General features: G+C 50.6%; 8 protein-coding genes across 8 annotated transcripts; 4 read left to right on the top strand and 4 right to left on the bottom strand.

Annotated features, from left to right (window-relative positions):
- Positions 1–311: 311 nt before the first annotated feature.
- GMORB2_4199 (uncharacterized protein) lies at positions 312–3659 on the bottom strand (the record flags this gene model as incomplete). The annotated part of the gene is made up of 5 exons (XM_035466174.1): positions 312–1314; positions 1393–1593; positions 2123–2923; positions 3007–3470; positions 3540–3659. 5 exons carry the CDS (start codon positions 3657–3659, stop codon positions 312–314), a joined length of 2589 nt encoding a protein of 862 aa, XP_035324011.1.
- A 4585-nt stretch (positions 3660–8244) lies between these two features.
- Positions 8245–9282, top strand: GMORB2_4198 (nicotinamide mononucleotide adenylyltransferase; the record flags this gene model as incomplete). Its single annotated transcript, XM_035466173.1, has 2 exons — positions 8245–8666; positions 8775–9282. 2 exons carry the CDS (start codon positions 8245–8247, stop codon positions 9280–9282), a joined length of 930 nt encoding a protein of 309 aa, XP_035324010.1.
- A 516-nt stretch (positions 9283–9798) lies between these two features.
- On the bottom strand, positions 9799–11126 carry GMORB2_4197 (uncharacterized protein; the record flags this gene model as incomplete). The annotated part of the gene is made up of 2 exons (XM_035466172.1): positions 9799–10519; positions 10585–11126. The coding sequence occupies 2 exons, from the start codon at positions 11124–11126 to the stop codon at positions 9799–9801; spliced, it is 1263 nt and encodes a 420-aa protein (XP_035324009.1).
- A 568-nt stretch (positions 11127–11694) lies between these two features.
- On the bottom strand, positions 11695–12654 carry GMORB2_4196 (3-hydroxy acid dehydrogenase / malonic semialdehyde reductase; the record flags this gene model as incomplete). The annotated part of the gene is made up of 3 exons (XM_035466171.1): positions 11695–11836; positions 11926–12294; positions 12359–12654. 3 exons carry the CDS (start codon positions 12652–12654, stop codon positions 11695–11697), a joined length of 807 nt encoding a protein of 268 aa, XP_035324008.1.
- Positions 12655–13098: 444 nt separating this feature from the next.
- Positions 13099–15250, bottom strand: GMORB2_4195 (Fungal trans; the record flags this gene model as incomplete). The annotated part of the gene is made up of 4 exons (XM_035466170.1): positions 13099–13515; positions 13565–13988; positions 14047–14481; positions 14547–15250. Coding segments are annotated over 4 exons (1980 nt in total), but the record flags the coding sequence as incomplete, so codon positions are not given.
- Positions 15251–15824: 574 nt separating this feature from the next.
- On the top strand, positions 15825–16769 carry GMORB2_4194 (4-hydroxy-2-oxoglutarate aldolase; the record flags this gene model as incomplete). The annotated part of the gene is made up of 1 exon (XM_035466169.1): positions 15825–16769. The coding sequence occupies one exon, from the start codon at positions 15825–15827 to the stop codon at positions 16767–16769; it is 945 nt and encodes a 314-aa protein (XP_035324006.1).
- A 660-nt stretch (positions 16770–17429) lies between these two features.
- GMORB2_4193 (glucarate dehydratase) lies at positions 17430–18701 on the top strand (the record flags this gene model as incomplete). The annotated part of the gene is made up of 1 exon (XM_035466168.1): positions 17430–18701. One exon carries the CDS (start codon positions 17430–17432, stop codon positions 18699–18701), a length of 1272 nt encoding a protein of 423 aa, XP_035324005.1.
- Positions 18702–19551: 850 nt separating this feature from the next.
- GMORB2_4192 (putative arabinose efflux permease, MFS family) lies at positions 19552–21321 on the top strand (the record flags this gene model as incomplete). Its single annotated transcript, XM_035466167.1, has 5 exons — positions 19552–19628; positions 19690–20033; positions 20097–20133; positions 20193–20257; positions 20414–21321. The coding sequence occupies 5 exons, from the start codon at positions 19552–19554 to the stop codon at positions 21319–21321; spliced, it is 1431 nt and encodes a 476-aa protein (XP_035324004.1).
- Positions 21322–22110: the final 789 nt, after the last annotated feature.

The raw sequence follows: 22110 nt of genomic DNA, 5'->3' as shown, positions 1-22110 counted from the left end.
TCGACAAAGAAAGGGGTTAAATGGCAAGTTTACACTGAAACAGAAAACTCGAGAGATTCATGGACTGACAATCTGAGAAGACGACAATGGACTCTTGATAGACGGTTGTGTAGAGGTGGATCCTGTGAGAGGAAAGATGGGACGGTTGGGATCGACCCAAGGGCCAGGTTACAAGAGACAAACAAGCTAAGAATTGACAAGAGACGACACAGCTGTTTTTTCAACACACAAGACTCGAAAATGGAGTAGACACAGCACCCTAGAAATAGCAGCATTACCAAATATCAAAATTGAACAAGCAAATTATGAAATTATTCTTGACATTGATGAGTGACTCGTGCAACGACAATGGAGGCTTTGAGGACGTTTGACCGGCCAAACCAATCAAACAATCTCCCAGCGAGCTTGAAACCACCAATGGAGACACCATATTGACTAAGCGCTCTGTCTTGGTCGTCGAGGAAGCCAACAACACCAGGAAAGACGTGAGGTGATATGTCACGGATGATGATGGAGTCCTCGTCGTAGCCGCACTTGACCAGCTGGGCAGTGTACTCGGCCTTGGTGAGAAAGGTGCGGATGGGGCAGCCCATCATAAGGCCGACGGCCCTGACGATGATGGTGTCGCGCCAGGAGGCCGACTCGTTGAGGACAAGGTCAAAGGCCATGAAGTTTGCAGCGAGCTTGTTGGCAGCGTACTGGAGGATGGGTTTCCTGGAAGGGGAGAAGTGGTAGAGGCAGTCGAGGGCGAGGAACCAGCGGTCGGAGAAGGCGGGGAAATTATCTTTATTCCCACCGACATTGGAATCAGGATCAGTATGACTGTCATCGGCGTTCACCATGGACTGGACGGCTCTCTTGACTTTTTGGTTCCAGGCATCCGGCAAAGCAGCGTTGGCACAGAAGAGGGTAAAGGAGTCTGCAGGAGGCACCTGTGCCATAACAGGGGCCCCACTGCTACCATCATCATCAACAGCAACTTCTCTTCTCTCGTGCCTCCGCAGTTGAGAGGAGGGGGGCAGTGTCTCCCGGTATATTCTACGCTGGGCAGTGTCGACCTGATACCGATTCATGGTGAGGCCGACATAGCGAAAGCGGGACCAGCGGGTAGCAGCGCGGGTGAGTCTGACGAGCTCCCATGTCTGATCGCCACAGCCGAAGCCGACGTCCAGTATGGCGAGGGATCTACGCTTTAAGTCTGGCGTGTCCTCTGCATCATCAGGTCCGATAAGACCGGCTGTATCAAGGATCTGTCGTAAGAGCATGGCACATGCATCTTCAAATACGGTGATGGTTTTTCCATCGGGGGTTGTCCTGGCCAGGTCAGTTGTTTATCGGTGACGGGAATGATGCAAGCACGAGGGGAGATGGAGAGGGAAGGGGCATAGGCACCAATATCCTAGATTCATCCACATTGATGAGAGGGGCATCTTGGCATTGAGCTTCCAGTGGCCTAGGCCATACACGTCGGTTCTGCGTAGGGCCAAGATTCCAGCAATGGACACCGTGAACACGGCGACGATGAAGCCGCCCATGAAGGCGAGGCCGATATCTCGTGAGGATGATGAGCTCATGGCTTGTGTGATTGAGCCCCTGTCCGCAGTTGAAGTTGATGCCGAGGAAGATTGATTTGGAGGTGAGAGGGCTGTTAATACTGGGTGTATGCGGTGGGGCGGTTTTCCCCGCGGCGCCCGCGTGTCAATTTTTACTCAGACAACAGTGAAACCAGGTACTTGAATATGAAAATCGTGAGAACTACGTGGAATTGAGAGATAAAAAGAAGATGATTTTCTTTAGTTTTAGATAATTTACTAACTGTATTATTTCTGTAGTATTATGGGATTACGTTGGCTCTTAATAGTGGAGAGGAAAAGTGGTAATAATAGTGTGAGGACGAAGTAGCTAAGAATTAGAATAAAAGTAGGAGGAGTAGTTTACACGATGAGATCTTGCACACTTTTTTTTTTGGTGAATGTAACACCGGATTGTTTATTCAACGAAAAATGAAAATGAAAAGTGAAAGTAATAGAAGTCGTACATCTCTTAATATGCCTATTACGCTAAACAAGCACCATCCTTCAAACTCTTTGTACAAACACCAAGATTGACACCTGCTTCTCACAGTGCCCAGGGTATCTCGACACCAAAATCACGGGCAACCTTCATGGCGGATACGACACATCCCTCTAGAAGAACCATGCCATCCCAGCACCATGCACCGGCTATCCACACATTATCGTCACCATTCGTCCAGTCACAGTCATCATCCAAGAGCTTTTCATTTGTATCGTCGTCCGGGTACGCTCGCCCCATCATCTTCTCCACCGCAGCCCTGCTCTGGGGTGTCCGCAGCGTCCTGGTGAACTTGGCGTACCGGATGGCATTTTTGGGCGGCCCAGTTGAGTCGATGGGACATGTGCTTACAATGACACCGCTTGGCATAGTATGTAGGGCTTCGGTCTGAGAGCCCTTGTTGGAGAACCTTGTCTTGAGCATGATGGTCTGGGCTCGCGAGCCATCTTTGCTGTGGTGCATGCATCCTGCTGACACGCCATCCTCGCTAGATTTGTGTACAACCGAGTATCCGTTTTCCTTGGTCATTGGGAGAACAGAACTCTCGACTTGGACCGTGGGCATCTTGTGCGCAATGGCTGCAAGTGGTGCAAATATACGAGAGGCGACATCAGGCGATACAGCCAGGACCACGCGGTCAAACAACTCCTGCTCCTCCTCCGTCGACCCATTAGACTTCCACCGTACAAGAACGCCACCAAGATTTGGCGCGGGTGCAACTCGGGACACGCGCGACCCTAGACGTGTGCCGTCTAGGCCATTGCTTAGTTTGGCCTGGATTTGACTGACGCCTCCGCACACTGCATAGTGCTGATGGCCGTGGGACAGCCTCTTGTAGTTGACAATGTCGCTGGCTGGAAAAACTTGAGCATCTCAGCGTGGGTGCACGTGGACACGCTACTCATGAGCGGTAACAGGTAGTGCGAGATGTACCGGCGTGGCATCCATATACGCTCCAGGTACTCAGCGAACGATTCACCGCCCCCCGGCCCGGTGGTATTGGGCACAATGATGAAGCAGGCGACGGAGAACCAGAGTTGGCAGATGATGAGGTACATAATCTCGATAATGTGCAAGAGGACGCTACGCTGACTAGGCCACGGTGGTGGCAATTGGTGCAGATTCGACGCGTGCACAAAGTAGCTCCGCTGTTGACCGCCTTCAGAGTCGCCGTCGGTGGACGTGGGAATGCCCTTGGCCGCCAGTGGGATAGCCTCCGAGAAGATGAATAGGAAGCGGATGGGATGCAAGGGCACGTTGAGATGGCGATACATGCGCATCAGGTTGGCGTAGTAGCCGCCGGCGCTGGCACGCATGGGCAAGTCGACACGTTCCACGTCGCCCGTCTTTTCATTCTTGACGGTGATAGAGGCCGAATCGAACGAGAGGCTTTCCGTCTATCCGTGGTGAGTAAGTACCACTCATAACGTCATCTTTTCATCTTCGTCGCCGTCAAGCTTGCTTACCTGATCCAGCAGTGTCACGTCGTACCGTCGGTGCTTATCATTCTTCAACAGGTACGCTGTTGTCAGGCCAGCCAATCCAGTACCTACAACGGCCACCCGGACAGGTTGTTTGTCGTCCATATTCGGGGCGCGGGTCTGATGAGAAGAGCTCAAAGAAAGGGGATATTATATCGTGAAATATGAGAGTAGCTTGGACGCTCAGAGACGCTGAACATGCATTATTCGCAGGGGGCGCAGTTAGAGAAAAGAAACGGACGGGTTTTTCTTGGTGACCTAGGCCAAGTGTGGATGCCTGAGCGAAAGAAGGTGAAGGACAAACTCGAATCAAACTCGAATCAATCAGAAAGGGCTAACATCAGCGAGACTACTCGTATGTCTCCACTACAACCCAGCCGTGTCTGAGAGATGAATAATGGGCTCATTATTATTATTATTTTGTTGGGAGGATCAACCAGCGACACCCAGTACCGAGGGTCGCGGACGCAGATGCGAGGCGAGGCCCACAATCTTGGCGTGGCGGAGACATATTACACATGCGCGTATCAAGGGGAAGGCACGATCCGTCCCTGTAAACCGTCACGGCAATCGCCAATCTGCCACGGGCGAATCATTACCATCATGATTACTAAGAGGTGAAGCAGGGTGACCGGTTCTGATTATTGTTGGCCATGCTTGTAATAGTTCTGAGTCGCTGTTACAAGGATTATTTCTTTTAGCATCTACTCGTATAATTAACAACCATTTTTGTGTGAGATGATTTGGGAAACTCAGGACAGATTGCCAGGATCGCTCAGGCACAGGGTCCAATAAGACGAAACCCCACTCAAACGTCGGAGAGGGACAAAGATTTAGTCCTACGTGGGGCTATACTTCTATATTGCAGGCTGCTCTTCAAAGGGCGTAGGAGAATATATCGATCTTATTAGATCTTATTAAAAAGCTACCAGTATGAAGAACAAGATTAGAACGAGAGCTTGCAATAAAGTGGCGTAGTGGTAAGAATAAGAGCAAGTGAGAATGAAGCTACCATATAAGAATGAACAGGGATATATGCACATTAAGAACCCCACTAAAAAGTAAAGCAGCACGTAAGCGAAACCACTCCTAAAGACAGGTCAAGAGTAAAAAGGTAACAAACAGCGAGGATAATCATCCTTCGGTGCAGCGCTTCAACAATCGCTCGCTCCTACGACGTATCGGGAATGGCGGGCGGTTTTCAGCCGCGGATGAGGCGTCAAGATGGGAGGCATCCATAATGCTATGTATCGCGTCGCGTATAGATTGAAGCCTCTCAACTCGGCCCCAGTAGACAATGTTCTTAATCGATCTTCAAAGTCGGAGGTAATCGTCTGGCTTCCGTATGATGGAACGGTCTACCCAGCAGGTCCAGCACTTATTCTCGTGGTCCCTCCACGTATTGCATAGACAAGCCCTCACATTATCGATGGCCAACGACCAGGTAGAATTATCTACCGGTTGGAAGGAAGGGTGGCTTGATGTGTGTCAGTAGACGCCCTCAAGTAACTGCTCGTTGAGTCGTTCCGATATCCGGGAGCAAGTTGCAGCACCGCCAGGACATTGGTTGGTGGCAACGTGCAAGCTGCTGCCTGATGCTCTGCTATCTCCTTCAACTTCAATAATGAAGAACGGATATAGCATCTCAGAGGTGGTTGACCTGCCATCGTTACCGGGGCCTTGGCTAGCGAGCTATCCGTACTGTGCTCGGGAGAAAGCATCCTTGGTCCGGCTGTACCCGTAGATTATATCGGGAACCGGGGTGCTGATCCCGAATTCCGTGTTCCTCTTTCATGGGACGTATGCTCTTGTAAGCGGGACGCTCTCGGCCCTTAGTAGTGGTTGGATGCCCTGGCCCCTCTCCCTTGGGAGAAAGTGCTCTTGGACAAGATTCTTAACCTGATGCTCCATAGCGCCAAACATAACAGCCACAAGATTCTCATCCTCAACGATGGAGGAGACGGATAGCTCTGCCGAGCCTCTGTCTTGTATCATGCGGGCAACTAGGCTTAAAGGTCCTGGCGGCAGCGGGTCTTCGGACCCGAAGCGAGAATATATATATCGCGGAGAAGAAGGTTGCAGGTCCCGGTAGTGGGGGTCTTGAACAAGAGTACTAGTCAATATTTTGGACTCGGGCTGTGACGGTGCTCTAGAGCCGTGAGAGAAGGATGGCTCTGATGTGTACTCTGTCACGGATTTGATTTCGGGGGAGATGATGGCTGGCTTGGGACAGGAAGAGGGCAGGGCGGATAGTAGAAGGGCTTCCCAGGAACAGCATGGCAGAAGCGAGGAGGAGCCACCCGATGACCAGCTGTATCCTTGTCTGAACCTTCCACCGAATATAGCCAACTATTGAGAAGGTGGAGGTCATAAGGTTTAAGATATCGGGATGTGTGAGGCCTTTTGGGCATGGATTATAGTTCTGTTTTACCGTCAACTCCAACCCGACGACGGGACTGCTGGAAGAAGTCATCCAACGCCTGCTTTTCATGTGGGCCCTCAATGGGACTCCCGTGTCGGATCATGATGGGACTTGGGTCATTCGGCTTGCTTGACAACGGTCCCTGGAAGCCTAGGTGATGGCGATTTCGATGACGACCTTGTCGGCTGCGTCAAGTCAGGAGCATACACATATATATATGTACGCACCGTCTAGGACAAGAATATGAAATCAGGGCCATATCTGAGGCGGTAATGTTTTCTCACGAAAAAAAAGGATCTAGAAGTATTTTCTTCGGGGGATAGTACTCGGTTAAATGCATATACAACTAGATGCAAAAAGCACCAAGTTACTACTTTGTTCAATGTTCTCCGGAAAAGCCGAATCTTTCGTGGCTCAGAAGTATCTGACTCATTCTCTCATTGTTATAATAGGCACTGACGCCAAAGAGTCTAAATTTGCCGCTCACGACCTTTACAATCGTGTGCTTGGTTCGGCTAGGACCGACTGTTCCCAACATGAACGGGTTGTGTAGATGCGTGGGATTTGTCTTTGTGCAAATGATTGGGATATGACGAAAGACAAGACGAAATGTCCAGATAAATCTAAACGGGAGCAGGTGCTTTAGGGAGGTAGGATACGGTGATGTCGTCGAAGAATACCGTGAACAGAGGCCTTTGATACTAATGCCAAATGAGTAGTCCTATTCGTTCCACCATGAAAAGAATTTCCCTAAATTTCCAGGTTGCTGTAACAAAATTATATGTAAAGAGATAGCACCGGAATACGACTCGGTATAACTCTATAACACGCTTAGGAATCTGCCATTTCTTGTAGGGACGCTTAGAAATTGAGGCTGACTGCGATTCTATTCGTGTCAGACAACGAGTTTGCTTGAGAGAAGGGTAGTAAAGTAAGTGACGAAGTCTGCTAAGCGACGGCATTGCAGCGAATGTACAATGGGAAAGGAAGTTGTATCGATCGTTGACCCCCTTTCTCGTGGAATGAGAAAGGCGGTTACTTATATGACCTCTTCCGTCCCGATGGACCCACTTTTAGTGAGATCACTCCAATGGCTCTGACATCACGAGGCATTGTACGAATCAGCTGGTGTTATTGGAATCGCCCCCTCTGCGTCAGCGTCTGCTGCACAGCTGATCTGGCTATCACCATTGCCTCTTCCTATTCCTCCCCCTCTTCCCCGGGTGTGTGTATGAGCACTTGCGCTCCCCATAGCCGCTTCTGCAGCCTGTGTGATGATCTCGGCTTGTGAAAGCTTATTCACACCGTTGATAGGGTGCTGCCGCGTGGTCTAATTGGTGATTGCAGCGCCATTTTCTGGATAGAAGTTCTAGAGAAAAGAGGAGGCTTTCAAATAAATCAAAGAGTGGTGATGATGTCGACGGAGGAATAGCGCCAGAGTCCCCCATCCATAGCGTTGTGTTAACTCCGTTGACGTGAAATGTATAAGGTGCAATATAAGGTGTTTTCTCCACGATGTAAAAGGGAGGGCATCTCTTAGATATTTAGATATACATTTAGCCAGCCAATCATAGCGCTAACACCTTTGGAAGTGAGATGGGAATTTTCTATAGTGGTACAGATAAGGATTTGTTGTGGTACGAATAGTGTCATAGAAAAACTACATATAGCTTATGTAAGCAGGACTCGACTATAAAACCGTCGAGTCCATCGCTACAACTGTAATAAGACAAGTACTTGACACCACACAACACCTCACCTACCTTACTCCTCCCTCCATAGAAGAATAGCCATGGGTCAGGGAGTTCCTAAGTACCTATACCCAACCGAGGTCTCTTGAGAAGACCTGAAAGGAACACACACACACAATACACACACACCAAGCTGATGCCTCCATAATCGAATTACGTGACACTCCTAGACTTCTGCTTTGAAACTAGAGCCAAGATCCGGATGACTAAGACTCCATGCCTCGGAAGAGCCTCTCGCCAACTCCGAATCCCCCACCAAATGTTTGCGGGACCCTTTGAGTCCAATGCTCTTTCCCTGTTCCCCCGCCTCTCCGGCATTATCTACTTGTCCACAGCCGGGCGATTGTGACGCACAACTTGTTTTGTCACCAACGTTTTGTCAGCATCCTCTTCTTCACCATCGCGATTACGCCTTCTTGTCGTTATCTGCTCATTTTCTTTTTCATTTTTTTTTTTTCATTTTCCTTCCGTTGCTTCTATCATCGTTCGGTCTGGAAGAAAAACACAAAAAAAAACAATGGGAACTTCGGCGTCCCGCACTGTTGCCCCGCCGCCGCCGTCGGACAACAGCCTCCGCAGTGCTGAGCACGCGACAAGCAATACCAACTCCAACAGTCCCTCTACTTCAAATTTTACAATGCAGACTCCTTCTTCCGAGTCGACCAAGACGTCGGAGTCGGCACCGACCGTCATTCATGGATACACATTCCCACAGGATAAACTGAAGCGTCGGCTGCAGAAGCCCGGCCAGACGCCGCTGGTGCTGGTGGCCTGTGGCAGCTTCTCGCCTATCACCATCCTGCACTTGCAGCTGTTCGAGCTGGCCGAGCGTTACGTAGAGCGCAGTGACAAGTTTGAGATTGTCGGGTGTTACGTTAGCCCGTGTAGTGATACGTATGGCAAAAGTTCTCTGGTCGCATCGAGCCATCGCATAAATATGTGTGTTTCTATTCCCACCCTCTCCTACTCTACTTCTTGTATCTCTCTTTCTTCGTCTCCCTCTGCTTGTGTGTGTTTGCTAATGTCGGCTTTTATGCCGTTGCAAAGGTGCAAATTAGCCATTGAGGAAAATGGAAGCAACATCATGATTGACGAGTGGGAAGCCGTGCGCAAAGACAGCGACGGTAGCCCGGTCTACACGCCGACATCGGACGTGCTGCGGAGACTAGATGACCAGCTCAATAATGTCCTGGGAGGTATTGAGACGGCTGACGGATCGTCAACCGTAAAAGCCAAGGTTATGCTACTCATGGGGGCTGACCTGGCCCAGACCATGTCCGATCCCAATATCTGGGCCCCGGCCGATATCGACGTCCTTCTCGGATACTACGGTGGATTCATCGTCGAGAGACCAGACCAGTGCGATATAAACAAGGCCATAGAGCCCCTCCGGAAGCATCAGCCCCCCTACAACATCTTCGTCGTGCCCTCGTTCCCCAACGATGTCTCCTCTACAAAGATTCGCGCTCAGCTGCGCAACGGCGAAAGAGCGCTCGACCTGCCCGAGTCCGTTTTTGACTACATCCAAAAGCATGGCTTGTATCGGGATTCGTAGCCTTCGTCGGGTACTATAGGCCCAAGCGCATGACCAGGCAATAATGTCTCGTGTGCCGTCGGCATACGAGACATTATTGCCTGACCAATTTCATAACTAGGCTTATGAGCTCTCTCTTTTTCTTTAAAGTCTCTGTCTTTTCCTGTTCTCTTCGTTCTTCTTTTCCTTTCTTTTGTTTGTTACAAGCATGCTTTGTGAGAAGCAGCCTTTTCTTTGTCAAAGACTTACCTTTATATACCAACCCCTTCTGTCCCGTTCCAACCACTCGGTATATCGCATATAACCGGGAGACGGGAGCATATACTACTACTACATGTACAATCAATACCGCCCAGCAGGCGTTTAATAGGGTTTCCTGCGTTTTCTTCCTCTCCCCCCTCTTTCTCTGGCAATCCCGACTAGATATATGCTCTAACCAAGCCAGCTGCATTGCTATATAAATTCTATGATACCAATTTGGATATACATATGCCCTTTTATCTCTCTCCTTGAAGCCATACTCACATTACAGTACTTTTACATGACAGTACTTTTAATACGGTTTAAACAGGTCGGTGCAATTTTCTTGATGTCCGGATCGCAGTTGCAGTTGCACCCCAGCTCCTTCTCCGGACCTGCACTTCTAGATCGACCCTTAAAATCGGGTACCAGCTCGCCACGCGCTCTAGACTCGTCGGTTGGACCGTGCGTGCAGTACTGAAAGGGTTTGTGGACGTAGCCAAAGTCGGAAAAGTGGTGGACCTGTTCAGGGCGGAGCAGGAGGGCCGCGGCGAGGCTGTGGACAGGTGCGTCACCCCAGCGCTCGTAGTAGAAGCCACCGTCCTCGTCCAGGAAGCGGAACATGTCGCGATACTCCTTGGAGCGGAAGAAGTCGAGGTCGGCAATCTCAAAGTTGGACCAGAAGTGGCACATGTTCCACAGGTCGCCGTAAGGGTCACGGTTACGGATCCACCACGTCAGTCGGCGGATGGGCCATGGGAGGTACGATGGGTCGATCAAGGCTGTCCACAGCGACGTCGTCGGGATGTTGTGCGCCTCCTTGTAACGCGTCAGCTTGCGGAACAGCGTAGGCACCGTCTTGCCCAGCTCCCACAGAGCAATGGTATAGCCGTATCGCTTGTCATTCCGCTCCATCTCCACAAACGGGTCGTACGTTATGGCGCAGGTAAACTGTACGTCGGAGTCGACTCGCCAGTACCACTTGTAGTCGCGCAGTGCCGGGTGGTCATAGAAGAAGCTGTGAGCCATGACACACTCAGTTAGCCGCCAAGTCCTTCTTCTCGCCTATGTGCTTCTGCTTACCCCGAATTGAACCGGCACATGTGATGATAGCTCTGGCTACCGGCATAGCTGATGCGCCTGCTCTTCATGTTGGCCATGCTCTGTTTGGCCTTGTCTCGGTCGATCCAGTCCGGGTACCCCCACATGTCGGGGGGGATCGTCTCAAAGTTAGCCGTCGCGCCGCCGCCGCCCGCCTCAACGGCGTGGCCGACCCTCGTCTTGAACTCGGCGGTCCACTCCTTGTCGTTTAGGAAGACCCAGGGGTAGCCAAAGTGGCGGTTGAATTGCTCCTGGACGTTGCGGACGCTGCCCACAGCATCATTGACGTCGACGTTGCGCGCCAGCATCACCAGCGCCGCATTCGCGCGCGCCGACGTGTTGAGCACGGGCTCCTGGCACCCTACATAAAAGGGCGGGTCGAGGTTTGTCGATGGCCGCGGCACATCGAAGCGCCGCACGTGCACCAACACCTCGACCAGGAGGAGCAGCGCCACCACTGCCAGGAGCTTCCAGCTGCGCCTGAGGGTGCGGGCGGCGCGTCGGATTCTCAATGAGGCCGCCATCCGTCGGGCCGGTCGCTCATTGTGTAATATCGGTAGGTCGTCTCGTTTCGAGCTCGCTACCCATGGCCGTCGATGGACCATGGCACAATTATATTTTCTTCTTTCAAACTATTGTCTTCTCTCGATGGGAATCATCGCCGGTTGATGAGACCCTAGTGTCTGATGGGGCGGGGCTTGGCGGAGTGGAGGTGTGGGTGCCCCTGAAGGTGTGAGCTGCTGACTATTCTATATTAGCACTGTGAAGAGACGTGGTGATCTCTTTATATGGCACAGTGCCCATCTTCTTTCCTGGCTTTGACATGTCGTCCCTCTTCGCGCCTGATTTCTATCTTGCAGTAGTCCATCTAGGTGCCTACAATTAACATCGCCAAGCATCGCCAAGTATCTAACGCTGGTCTGGCTGTCATGTCCTACGTCACATACCCTGGGCGATATGGATGATGGGCCCATGAGTAGCCAAGAGGCCTAAGCATCACCACGCGATGTTGGGTTAGTCACGATTAAATCCCTTCTTTATTCATGTATTGTCTTTTGTTGATCTTTATAGATTGTGATCACGTCCGTATGTCTAAGACTTGCGGTGCATGATAGTAGCGGCTGCTTGATGGTTGGGGAGGAGGAGCGTATCTGCAACAACAACGTTTTCTCTACGGCCGGCAGCGAAGATGATAGACTCGGCAATATCCTCGGGGGTCAAGGGCTCACATCCGCTGAGAGTATCAATGTCAGAGTCAGTCCCGGGAGAGGTGAGAAATGATTGCTAGGACAGAAAGGAGAAGGGGGGGGGGGGAGGACATACGCATATACAGCATCAGCCTTGCTCTTGTCGCCGTAGAACCGGACAACGGAGAACTCCGTCTCGACCTGGCCCGGGTCAATGCCAATGACTCTGACCCTCTTGGAGACGAGCTCCTTTCGTAGGCTCTCGGTGAAGGAGCGCACGGCAGCCTTTGTCGCGCAGTAAATGCCACCACCGACGTAGGGTTCACGGCCCGCGATGGAGCCAATGTTGATGATGTCCCCGGCGCCTTCGCCGTTTCTACGCTTCAGCATCATGGGCAGGATTTCCTGCGTCATATTGATGAGGCCCGTGACGTTTGTCTCAAACATGACGTTGATTTCCTCTTCTGCGATCTCTGGTGCCCTGGCCACGCCCTTCACTAAGCCTCTGTAGAATTTGATGTAAGCCTGTGTTCTAGTCATCTTCGGGTGGAGAATCCGCATATGCCTACGCATTGTTCACCAGTACGTCAATGTCCCTGAACTCATTTGGTAGTTGGCTGACAAAGGAACGGATCTGGCCAGCATTTCTGACATCGAGCTGTACAGGCAACACCCTGACTCCGTTGCCGACTTCCTTGACGATTTCTTCTGCGATCTGCTTCAGATTGTCGATTCGGCGGGCCGTTAGGATAATCCTGAGGTCCTTGGAGCTTGTGCGGGCAAATTCAAAAGCTGTGGCCCTTCCGATGCCCGATGAAGCACCGGTTATGAGAATGGTCTTGTTTTGGAGGCGTTGAGACGCCATGGTATGTGGCCGTGTTATGAGGAGAACTGATGACTGTGTAATTGTGACAGTAGCAAAAAGGAATGTTTATTACTGCCAGGGAGGCCGGACCGATGACTATATTTACTGATATAATACATGTGCTTCGATCCAAGGGCCCCTGCACTATGACGAACGCTTACAGCTGTATTACTGTCCGGGTCCCGAGGTTGCATATCCGTCCCCGTCGTTAAGAGTGGCCCATTGATCTATTTTCCGTGTGTGTGCTTACCCGTCTCTTAGCCTAGTTGCCCGTTACCTGAGCTTTTCCGTGTAGATTGGTGAGATGGGAAAACTGCGAGCCGTCCCTAAGGCAGTGCAACTCAGCAGAAAGGAATTTTCCATTCAAGATATTCACGCTTAGTTTACAGCATACTAGAGAACAAATATCTGTGCTTGTAGTTGTTTCTGTTTCCACCTCTTGTTTCAGGGCTGAAATAGGTCGTCCCTGAGAAACGAGTCGAGATTTCCCAACCCAGAGGACACCATTGAAGCAAACTGGCCCCATCCATAGGTATCAGTAAATACATAGTTTGGCATCCCATTAAAATCAACCATGTTTGCCCCGGATGAGTCAGTGTAGTTGGTCACGAGATTAGGACTATCGTCTGTCGCCACTGATGTCGCTGCACTTGTCTGGCGTACAGCTTCAACTCGGAGTTCCTCTAGAACAAACCCATACCGTTCCAGTAGCGATCCCTTCTCCGCTACGGACGAGATATGGGACTGGCATTGGATGGCGGCTGCCAGGTAGCTACTATACACCTCTGGCGGTGAGTCCTTTTTCTGTATGACGTATATGTAGAGTACAATGGTGGCAGTGAATGCAAAGTAAGCCGTGATCTTGAAAGCAGTTAGTTGATTTCGTCATATTTCAACAAGAAAGACATACCCAGAATGCACGAAACATCTTCTGGTTTTGCGTAATGCGATCAACTGTATGTACCGTCTTCATGGCAGCCATCAAGCACTGCTGAACACTCTCCTCCGTCTGCGGGTCGTTGACATCCTGGCCGCTTCCTGGTTGAGGATTTCTCAAGAGGCGGGTGAGGTTGTGCAATACAAACGGTCGGTGGGTGAGAATGATGCAATGCCAGTAGGTAAGGTTGAGGACGTTCTGTTGCCGCTGAAATATAGGAACTATGATAGATGGCGATGTTTTGAAGAAGAATCTGACATCGAGGAATTGGGAGAAATCGACTTGCCAGTCGCTCAGATCCTTCGATATCCTTTCCGTCAAGATTACTCGGCGAGAGGTCGATATAGGTCTGATGGAGTATAGATCGCGGACAATCTTGCTGATAATGCGGGCAAGTCTGCACGTCTCTCGTATTAGCCAGATGAAATATACCAAAGAGAAGAGGGTAGATTTACTGAATGTGGGCAAGGGAAGCAACCATCGTCGACGGATTTCTTCCCCGAATAGACGCGGCGATTCTATCTACAGTGATTTGATCATCGTCGACTTGCGCTGGGAGTGGCGTATCAATATCATCGTCATGGAATGACCTCGGCCTGCCCAGAGCAACACTCAAATAGGCGTCGAGTGTATAGGCACACCAGAATGTTCTCCGGCGGCATTCAATCTCAATCATAGTCACACCACCTGTCCCATCGAAGCGCCTGTTGCGATTGAGCCCGATGGCGAGTGCCAGGTTTCTCACAGTACCAAATTGGCTCCAGCACTGGTTTATGCGGGATTGGGCAAGAAGATAGTAGCACTGAGTCAATCGAGCCTGGACACTACTCAAGCGCACTGAGCCTCTCTCCTTTGTAAGTTGATGTTCGGCTGCGAGATAGTACCGAGTACTTTCATGCTGTGCGTCAGTGCTGATTCTCTATCCGTCTATCCAGGACATCAATACATTGCTCACCTCATGTCTTCCGGACCCAACCGGTCAACTTCGGGCATGTAGACCCTGGCGTGAGCAAAGACCATGAAGAGGAGTGCAATTTTGGCCGGAGCGCTATGTGCATCTCGCATGACGCCAAGGGTATCGTAGAACTCGACGAACCATTCCTGAAGGGTAGGTCGATGCAAGAATCGGTATGTTGGCATGGCGAAGTCAAAGTACCGGTCTATCAGGCGCTGTGCGTCATCCCGGGGGAGCATCATACAGAACGACGGATCGAATTCCGGGAGCTGCAGAGGAGCATCGCCGAAAGTGAAGATCGTGCTGGCTGAAGAGAAGGAGATGACCTGGTGTAGACGCTTCTGCACTCGGATCAAGAAGGCCGTCCCCGAGGCTGGACCGACATAGTGGCCTTGAGGATCAATCGAAGATGGTTCAGGGGATGCTCGTGATGACGACACCAGGTGCAGATAGTCTGAATTTGCGGCCGTCAACCGTGTTGGTGTGATGCGGCGGTTTTGCAAGTCAGTGGCCAGGACATCTTGGTCAATCGGGGCATCTTCAACCAGAACTTCCGGCACAGGGGTATCATCCGTCCCTCCATGAACTGATGAGGGCACGATGGTATGATGCCGGCCTCTGGTGTAAGAAGAATTGAAAGTGCAACTCGCTTTCCCTCGAGCACAAAAGTCGCACGGAGCTTGGCCGTTGCACTTGATCTTGCGTCTAAGAGATGAGTCGTCAACGGTTAGCTAAACCACAGAATGTACGGGATGCTTTTTCTGTTACTTTTTGCACCTGTCACAAGCTCTTGTTACTCTGATCCTCTCATTGGTGTTTCTTTTCCGCTTTTTGAGCGAGTGCAATTTGAGCGTTTGCATGCTGTCGCCATCGGCAGACGCTGGCGATTGATGACCTGTGGAAGGCATTGAGTATCACGTACGAAGTTTGTGCGTTACTGTCTGTAATTGCGGCATTTCGTGTATGGGCGGATGATTGTTGGGTCAAGTTCAATGAGTTCCTAGATCCCGACCGACGTGGATATCCGTCATCATTATATCCGTCGGAAACATTAGCCGTCAATCGGATGATCATTGTGATCCTTGGCAGTCGCTTTTCCGCCTCGTAACATCAACCCGAGCGGGGAGCCCTGGCCATAGACTGACTGCCTCCGCATTCGGAGAAGTATCACCCTGGGATTCAAGTACAATATTTATGTCGGTCTTTCCTTTCTGTCGAAACTGGTGAATCTACGTTGAAATCAGATTCTCTAGCGGACTGGTTGAACACCGAATCACCATGTCTCATCCTGTGCCTCCCGCAGCTGGCGTCTGGGCCCCAGCAATCACATTCTTCGACCAAGAAACGGATGCTCTTGACACTGAGTCTCAAGCCAGGTACTACACATATCTATCCAACACCGGACTTGCAGGGCTGGTGATACTCGGTACCAACGCCGAGACCTTTCTTCTTACACGGGAGGAGCGCAAAACACTTCTCCAAACTGCCCGGAAAGCATGCGGACCATCATTTCCCATCATAGCCGGTGTAAGCGGTCACTCAACCAAGCAAGTGTTGGAATACATCTCTGATGCCGTGGATTCCGGCGCAAACTACGTGCTGGTTCTACCCCCTGCCTATTTTGGCAAACAGACAACGCCAGCCGTCATTGACAGGTTCTTCGACGACATCGCCAAGGCATGCCCTATACCCATCGTCATTTACAACTTCCCCGTCGTATGCAACGGAATCGATCTCGACTCAGCAACTATTGCCAGACTAGGTCGAAAGCATAAGAACATTGTCGGAGTGAAGCTTACCTGCGGAGCCGTGGCCAAGATTACTCGACTGGCTGCCGAGTTTCCAGAGGACGAGTGGACGACATACGGTGGCCAGTCAGACTTTCTCATCGGTGGCCTGGCCGCAGGCTCCAAGGGTACCATAGCGGGATTCGCCAATGTCTTCCCCAAGACCATTGTGCACATCTACAACTTGTACCAGCAGGGCAAGATTAGGGAGGCAATGGACCTACACAAAAAGGCTGCATTGGCTGAGCAGCCTTGCAAAACTGGAATTTCGTTCGTCAAGTATGCAGCGGCCTTGAATACGGCCAAAGCAGCGGGAATCGAGGGCGCCGTGGATAAGTTGAAGCCTAGGAGGCCTTATCTTGAGCCCAGTGAAACGGAGAAAATGAATATTGAGCTCCAAATTTCCGAGATGGCCAATATAGAGGCATCATTGTAATTAGGAAAAATGAATTCAACGGGTCTTGTTTCCCCTTCCCTTTGGAAGTGTGTCCAGCCCTAAACCTGTATCTACAGTACCCTCAACCCTTACACGTATAACCCCAACCCCAAACCCATGGATTGGTTGTTGAACGTACCAGCCCCGCTCGTTGCCCATCAAGAGTATGATGGAAGGCTGCATGGATGGTCGCACTTCAAATGCGAGAGGTTTAATAACGGCATTAGACCTGTCGTACAAAATAGATATAGAGGGAAACAGCAGGAGTTGAGACTGCGTATTGGGAGTCCCTCCGGAAAAGGACTTCCGACCGTTCATCCTATGTACGGATAAGCAATGCGCACACCTATATTACATGCGTCCCACCTTCTCCGTGTCTGTCCCACAGTTTACTTACTGGCTTATCCTGGATGTATCGTCCGCATGGCACGGATAATAGTCTACAGTCCATACCACAGGATAAATGACCAGTATTTCGGCTGCAAAAACCAGTTTGTAATATGGTAGTATCTCAGGCCTTATCCGCATATGGTTGAATAAAAGGATAGTCGGGAGTCCAAAAGAAGTTTCTCCTGGATTTTGCATCTTAGTTGATTCGCCTTCAAGAGTCAGCTGCATATATTAACTATCATCTTGATATCTACTTCGGAATTCACGATCATGTCTCATCGCGACGTTATCCGAGAGATAATCATCACGCCCGTGGCATTCCATGATATGCCCCTTTTGAACAGTGTCGGCGTGCACGAACCTTTTGCCCTGCGCAGCATCGTTGAGGTCATCACAGACGATACTTACGGCCTGGGCGAATCATATGGTGACTCGACTCACCTGTCTCGTCTACAATCAGCAGCAGATCGTATCAAGGGCATCACAGTGTATGACACCAATGCTATCTACCAAGCATGCGTCGACTCTCTGCTGGGAACCACAACCACCGGCGGCGATGGAATGGGGGGCATGGTGACCACTGCGAGTGTCGCTGACAAAGTCTTCTCTCCATTCGAGGTCGCAAGTCTCGATATCCAGGGCAAGTTGGCAGGTGTTCCTGTGAGTGCCCTGCTGGGCGGGAGAGTAAGGAGCAATGTCCAATACTCGGCATACCTCTTCTACAAATGGGCCGGGCATCCGGGCTCTCCCGACGACGAGTACGGTGCTGCTCTTGACCCAGCTGGGCTCGTGAAGCAAGCCCGTAAAATCATTGATAAGTACGGCTTCAAAGCCATCAAGCTCAAGGGTGGTGTCTTCCCACCTGCCCAGGAGGTTGAGGCCGTCAAGGAACTCCACGCCTCATTCCCTGGCGTGCCTCTGAGGCTAGACCCCAATGCTGCATGGAATGTTGAAACATCGAAATGGGTTGCCAAGGAACTCACGGGGATTGTCGAGTACCTGGAGGACCCAGCCCCCGAGATTGACGGCATGGCAGCGGTAGCGAAGGAGGCACCCATGCCCTTGGCCACCAACATGGCTGTGGTCGCCTTCAGTCAACTCCCCTCGTCCATTCGACAAGACGCTGTTCAGGTGGTTCTCTCCGACCATCACTTCTGGGGTGGCCTTCGCAAGTCCCAGATTCTGGGGTCGATATGTTCTACCTGGGGCATGCGTTTATCCATGCACTCCAATAGTCATCTGGGAATTTCACTCGCCGCCATGACTCATCTGGCGGCAGCAACGCCCAATCTTGACTATGCCTGCGATACGCACTGGCCTTGGAAACGCGATGACGAGGATGTTGTTCTTGATGGCGCTATCAAGTGGGTCGACGGCGGTGTCGTCGTGCCTACAACCCCCGGGTTGGGAGTAGAACTAGATAGGGAGCGGTTGGCGCGTCTTCACAGGCAGTACATCGACTGCGGGCTGCGCAAGCGAGATGATACGACTTATATGAGGAGGTTTCAACCAGATTTCTCGCCTGATATTCCCAGGTGGTGAGCCCAATATAGTAAGCGGATATTATAGGTCAACGCTTGTAACTATCGCTTCGACATCGTCACATTAAAAATGAGTACTGTTTCCCATCGTCACTACTCTGGATTACAAGGTCCGGTTCAAGTAGACGCTGGAGGTACTGGAAATCATCCGACTGTCATTTTAAATAAGTGTCATATAGTAAAGGGCTAATGTCGAACTCCTGGTGCCTCTCGATGTCCTTGCAGTGTCTTGGCGTTCACATGGTCTCGTGTATATGCAACCAGCCATCATTATCTGCGTGAGACGGCCGCATCTATGCCACTCTTGTCGCTCCATGCTACATGTCATTGGTAACACAACGGGATACTCCATGCGATTTGGGGAAGAATCCGAGGTAGAGCGCGCGGGTTGCCTCGGATATGACTCGGATATCCCCAGCCCTAGCTGCTCTACGGATATGCTATGCCCAGACATGACTACCCACAGCATCCGAACCCTGTTACCCATTACCCAATGAGCCTCAGAACCCGGGAAATCGGCCACAACGATTGACATTTCCGTGCTTCTGTCTTCTCTGATTGAAACATGGGAACGCGGGGGTGGAGTAACTTGCTCTCAACAATGCGGGGAAGTCAGGGGTCAATACGACTTGTCGAGACTCTTGAGCCCAGTGTATGTGTATATGCATTGTCTCTAGAAATGCTGTTGTATATTAATGCCATCAGTCCAGCCGTCGGCTTTCCTTTTGTTGACAGTTCCTACTTGAAGTTCAACGGAGCTTTCTCGACACCAACTTCAACAAGGTCACTACATATATTCTCTTACAAATCTCACGGACTTCTCCTTGCCTGTGAATGAAACCGTCGGCAACATGGCAAAGCCAGTCGCAGGCCACCGTGGTAACTCGACGAGGACGATCGTCGTCAGCCTAGCCATCAGCCTTGCTGGGTACGTCAAGCAGTATACAATCAGACTCACGAGGCTAATTACCATCTCTTCCTCCAACTAGGTTTCTGTATGGCATCGATACAGGAATAATTGCCTCGACTATTGCTCAGAAGACCTTCAAAACTTACATGTATGGTTCGAGTGCAGAGGATGCTTCTGTCAGAGCCGGTATCGTATCTGGCTATTATGCTGGCTACGTTTTCGGTAGCGGCGGCTCGGCTTACACCATGGATAAGTTGTCTCGCCGCTGGAGTTTACTCCTCGGTTCGTGTGCAAGTGTTCTTGGTGCTATACTACAGACTGCCGCTCAAAACCCGGCAATGATGATTGTTGGTCGTGCTTTTTCCGGGTTCTCAACCGGCATGGTTTACCCAACGGCACCCGTTTACCTTGCTGAGCTGTCCCGTATGTATAATTTCTTTATTTTACTCCGTCATACTTACGATTTACGTTTCTAATAACCTTTAGCTCCGGAGAACCGCGGATTCCTCGTCGGCCTTAAAGGGTACGTATTTCCGTTCTTTAGTCTTTCCTACCTGAACAACACTGACAAGAATTTTTCAGATTGATGAACACACTCGGATTCTTTGCAGCCGGGTGGATAGGCTACGCTGGCTCATTTGCCGTTGGTGAACTTCAATGGAGAATCCCCTTGGCCACCCAGATACCGCCTGCTCTATTGTTGGGTGTCTTTACCATATTTCTGCCCTACTCCCCACGATGGTGTAAGTGCCCATTCTCAGCATATCAAGGCTCGTGGACGTGCTCCATCTGACCAATTACAGTGGCTATGAAGGAGAGATATGACGAGGCCAAAGCCGTTATGTACTCTCTCCAGGCTCACCGTGGTTCAGAAGTCATAGAAGCGGAATTTGCCGAAATGTGCAGCCAAATCAGGCTGGAAGCCAACAAGAAGAAGAAGTCCCGGTATACGACTCTCTTTACTCGCCAATATCTGCGCCGTAATCTTCTAGCTTGCCTAATCGTCAATATGACCAAGCTTTCCGGGTCGAATATCATCCAGAACTACCAGTCCGTCATGTATAACTCTCTCGGCTACGAGGGCCGGACCGTACTCCTCATTGGAGGCCTATACGGTTTCATGGCAATCATTGGACAGGTTATCAACGTTTTCTTCGTGGCTGACCATTGGACTCGACGAACTACTGTCGTAACTGGAAACTATATGCTTGCCTTGCTTCTTGCCATATTGGCCGCATTGTCGAAATACTATGGTGAAGGATCCGACAATCCGGCTGGCGCACGTGCTGGCGTCGCGTTTATCTTCATGTTTTCCTTCGCCTACTCCTTCTACTTCAACAGTGTCAACTGGGTCCTAGTGGCAGAAATCTTTCCTCTCGACCTCCGTGGGGCCGGCGTTGGCTTTGCCGTCTTCACCCAATCTATCACGGCAATCTGGCTGTCGTTTGCGGCATCCATCGCCTTTGATTCCATTGCTTGGAAGTTCTACTTCGTCTTCATCGCTTGTAATGTCTTCGCCGGAACAATTTACTACTTCTTCCTTCCTGAGACACGACTTCTGTCTCTAGAGGAGGTCGCGGCCAAGTTTGGCGACGAGGTTGTCGTTCCTCCAACAGCTAAGGAGTTGGGGCTGGAGACATCAGCGCAGAGCCCCGCCGACCCTGACAAGATCGACATATCACCGGACCATGTTGAGGTCTCGCGGAAGTGATATCTTAGCAATTATACTTCGTTATTCTCTACATGATGTAGCAGGATTATTAGGGTGAACGTAGGCATGAATCGGATATGTATTACAGCAGGGAGGTGCAGTTGGCCCCAGCCATTTCTAACTGATTACAAAGTAAATACAAGACTAATCGTGCTTTCAGCGTGTAGGTATGCAGAGGCAAACTCCAGGATAGCACGAGATACACTGTTTGCAATCCTTTAACGAGGTGTAGTTTTGTTTGTCTCATACTGAGTCAAGATCAAGAGTCTGAGGGTCGAGAAGGGGATTGACACTAATACTACCCCTGAGGCCTAAAGAGGGCGTATAAATAGCCGACTTTTCCTTCCTTCCCCATCACAAGAACAGCACGATATTCGCCAAGTGCCTAGATAGGGGGGGTAGGAAACATGGGACTAGTATGGGATCTGCCTGAACAACATCAGGAATCTCCGGATATGTCTAAGACGAAGGCGAGAGTGTCATACCTTGGGGTTTAGATCCTGAAAGAATCCCCATGACGTTTATATTCGTTATACCACTGCTACCCAAAAGCTTGATGCCTATTTGCACTTAGCACTGCACAATTTTTACAAATACTACCAGATAGAGGAGCGAAATAATGATCGACCCATCGGGAGGCTCTCAGGCCTAAGCCTATACCTAACCAGGGTTCGGATACTGGAGGGACCCCCATTAGCCCAGATGGCGCCATCGACCCGAGCCGTGATACTTCAGACATTGAAGACACTGGTGACGAGTTTAGGTGCCTCTAGCAGTCGTGCTTGGATA

The sequence above is a fragment of the Geosmithia morbida genome (genome assembly GCF_012550715.1).
Source record: "Geosmithia morbida isolate 1262 chromosome Unknown scaffold_2, whole genome shotgun sequence".
Classification (NCBI taxonomy): domain Eukaryota; kingdom Fungi; phylum Ascomycota; class Sordariomycetes; order Hypocreales; family Bionectriaceae; genus Geosmithia; species Geosmithia morbida.
Note: the sequence above shows the minus strand (reverse complement) of the source record. Positions and strands in the feature narration are given on the sequence as shown.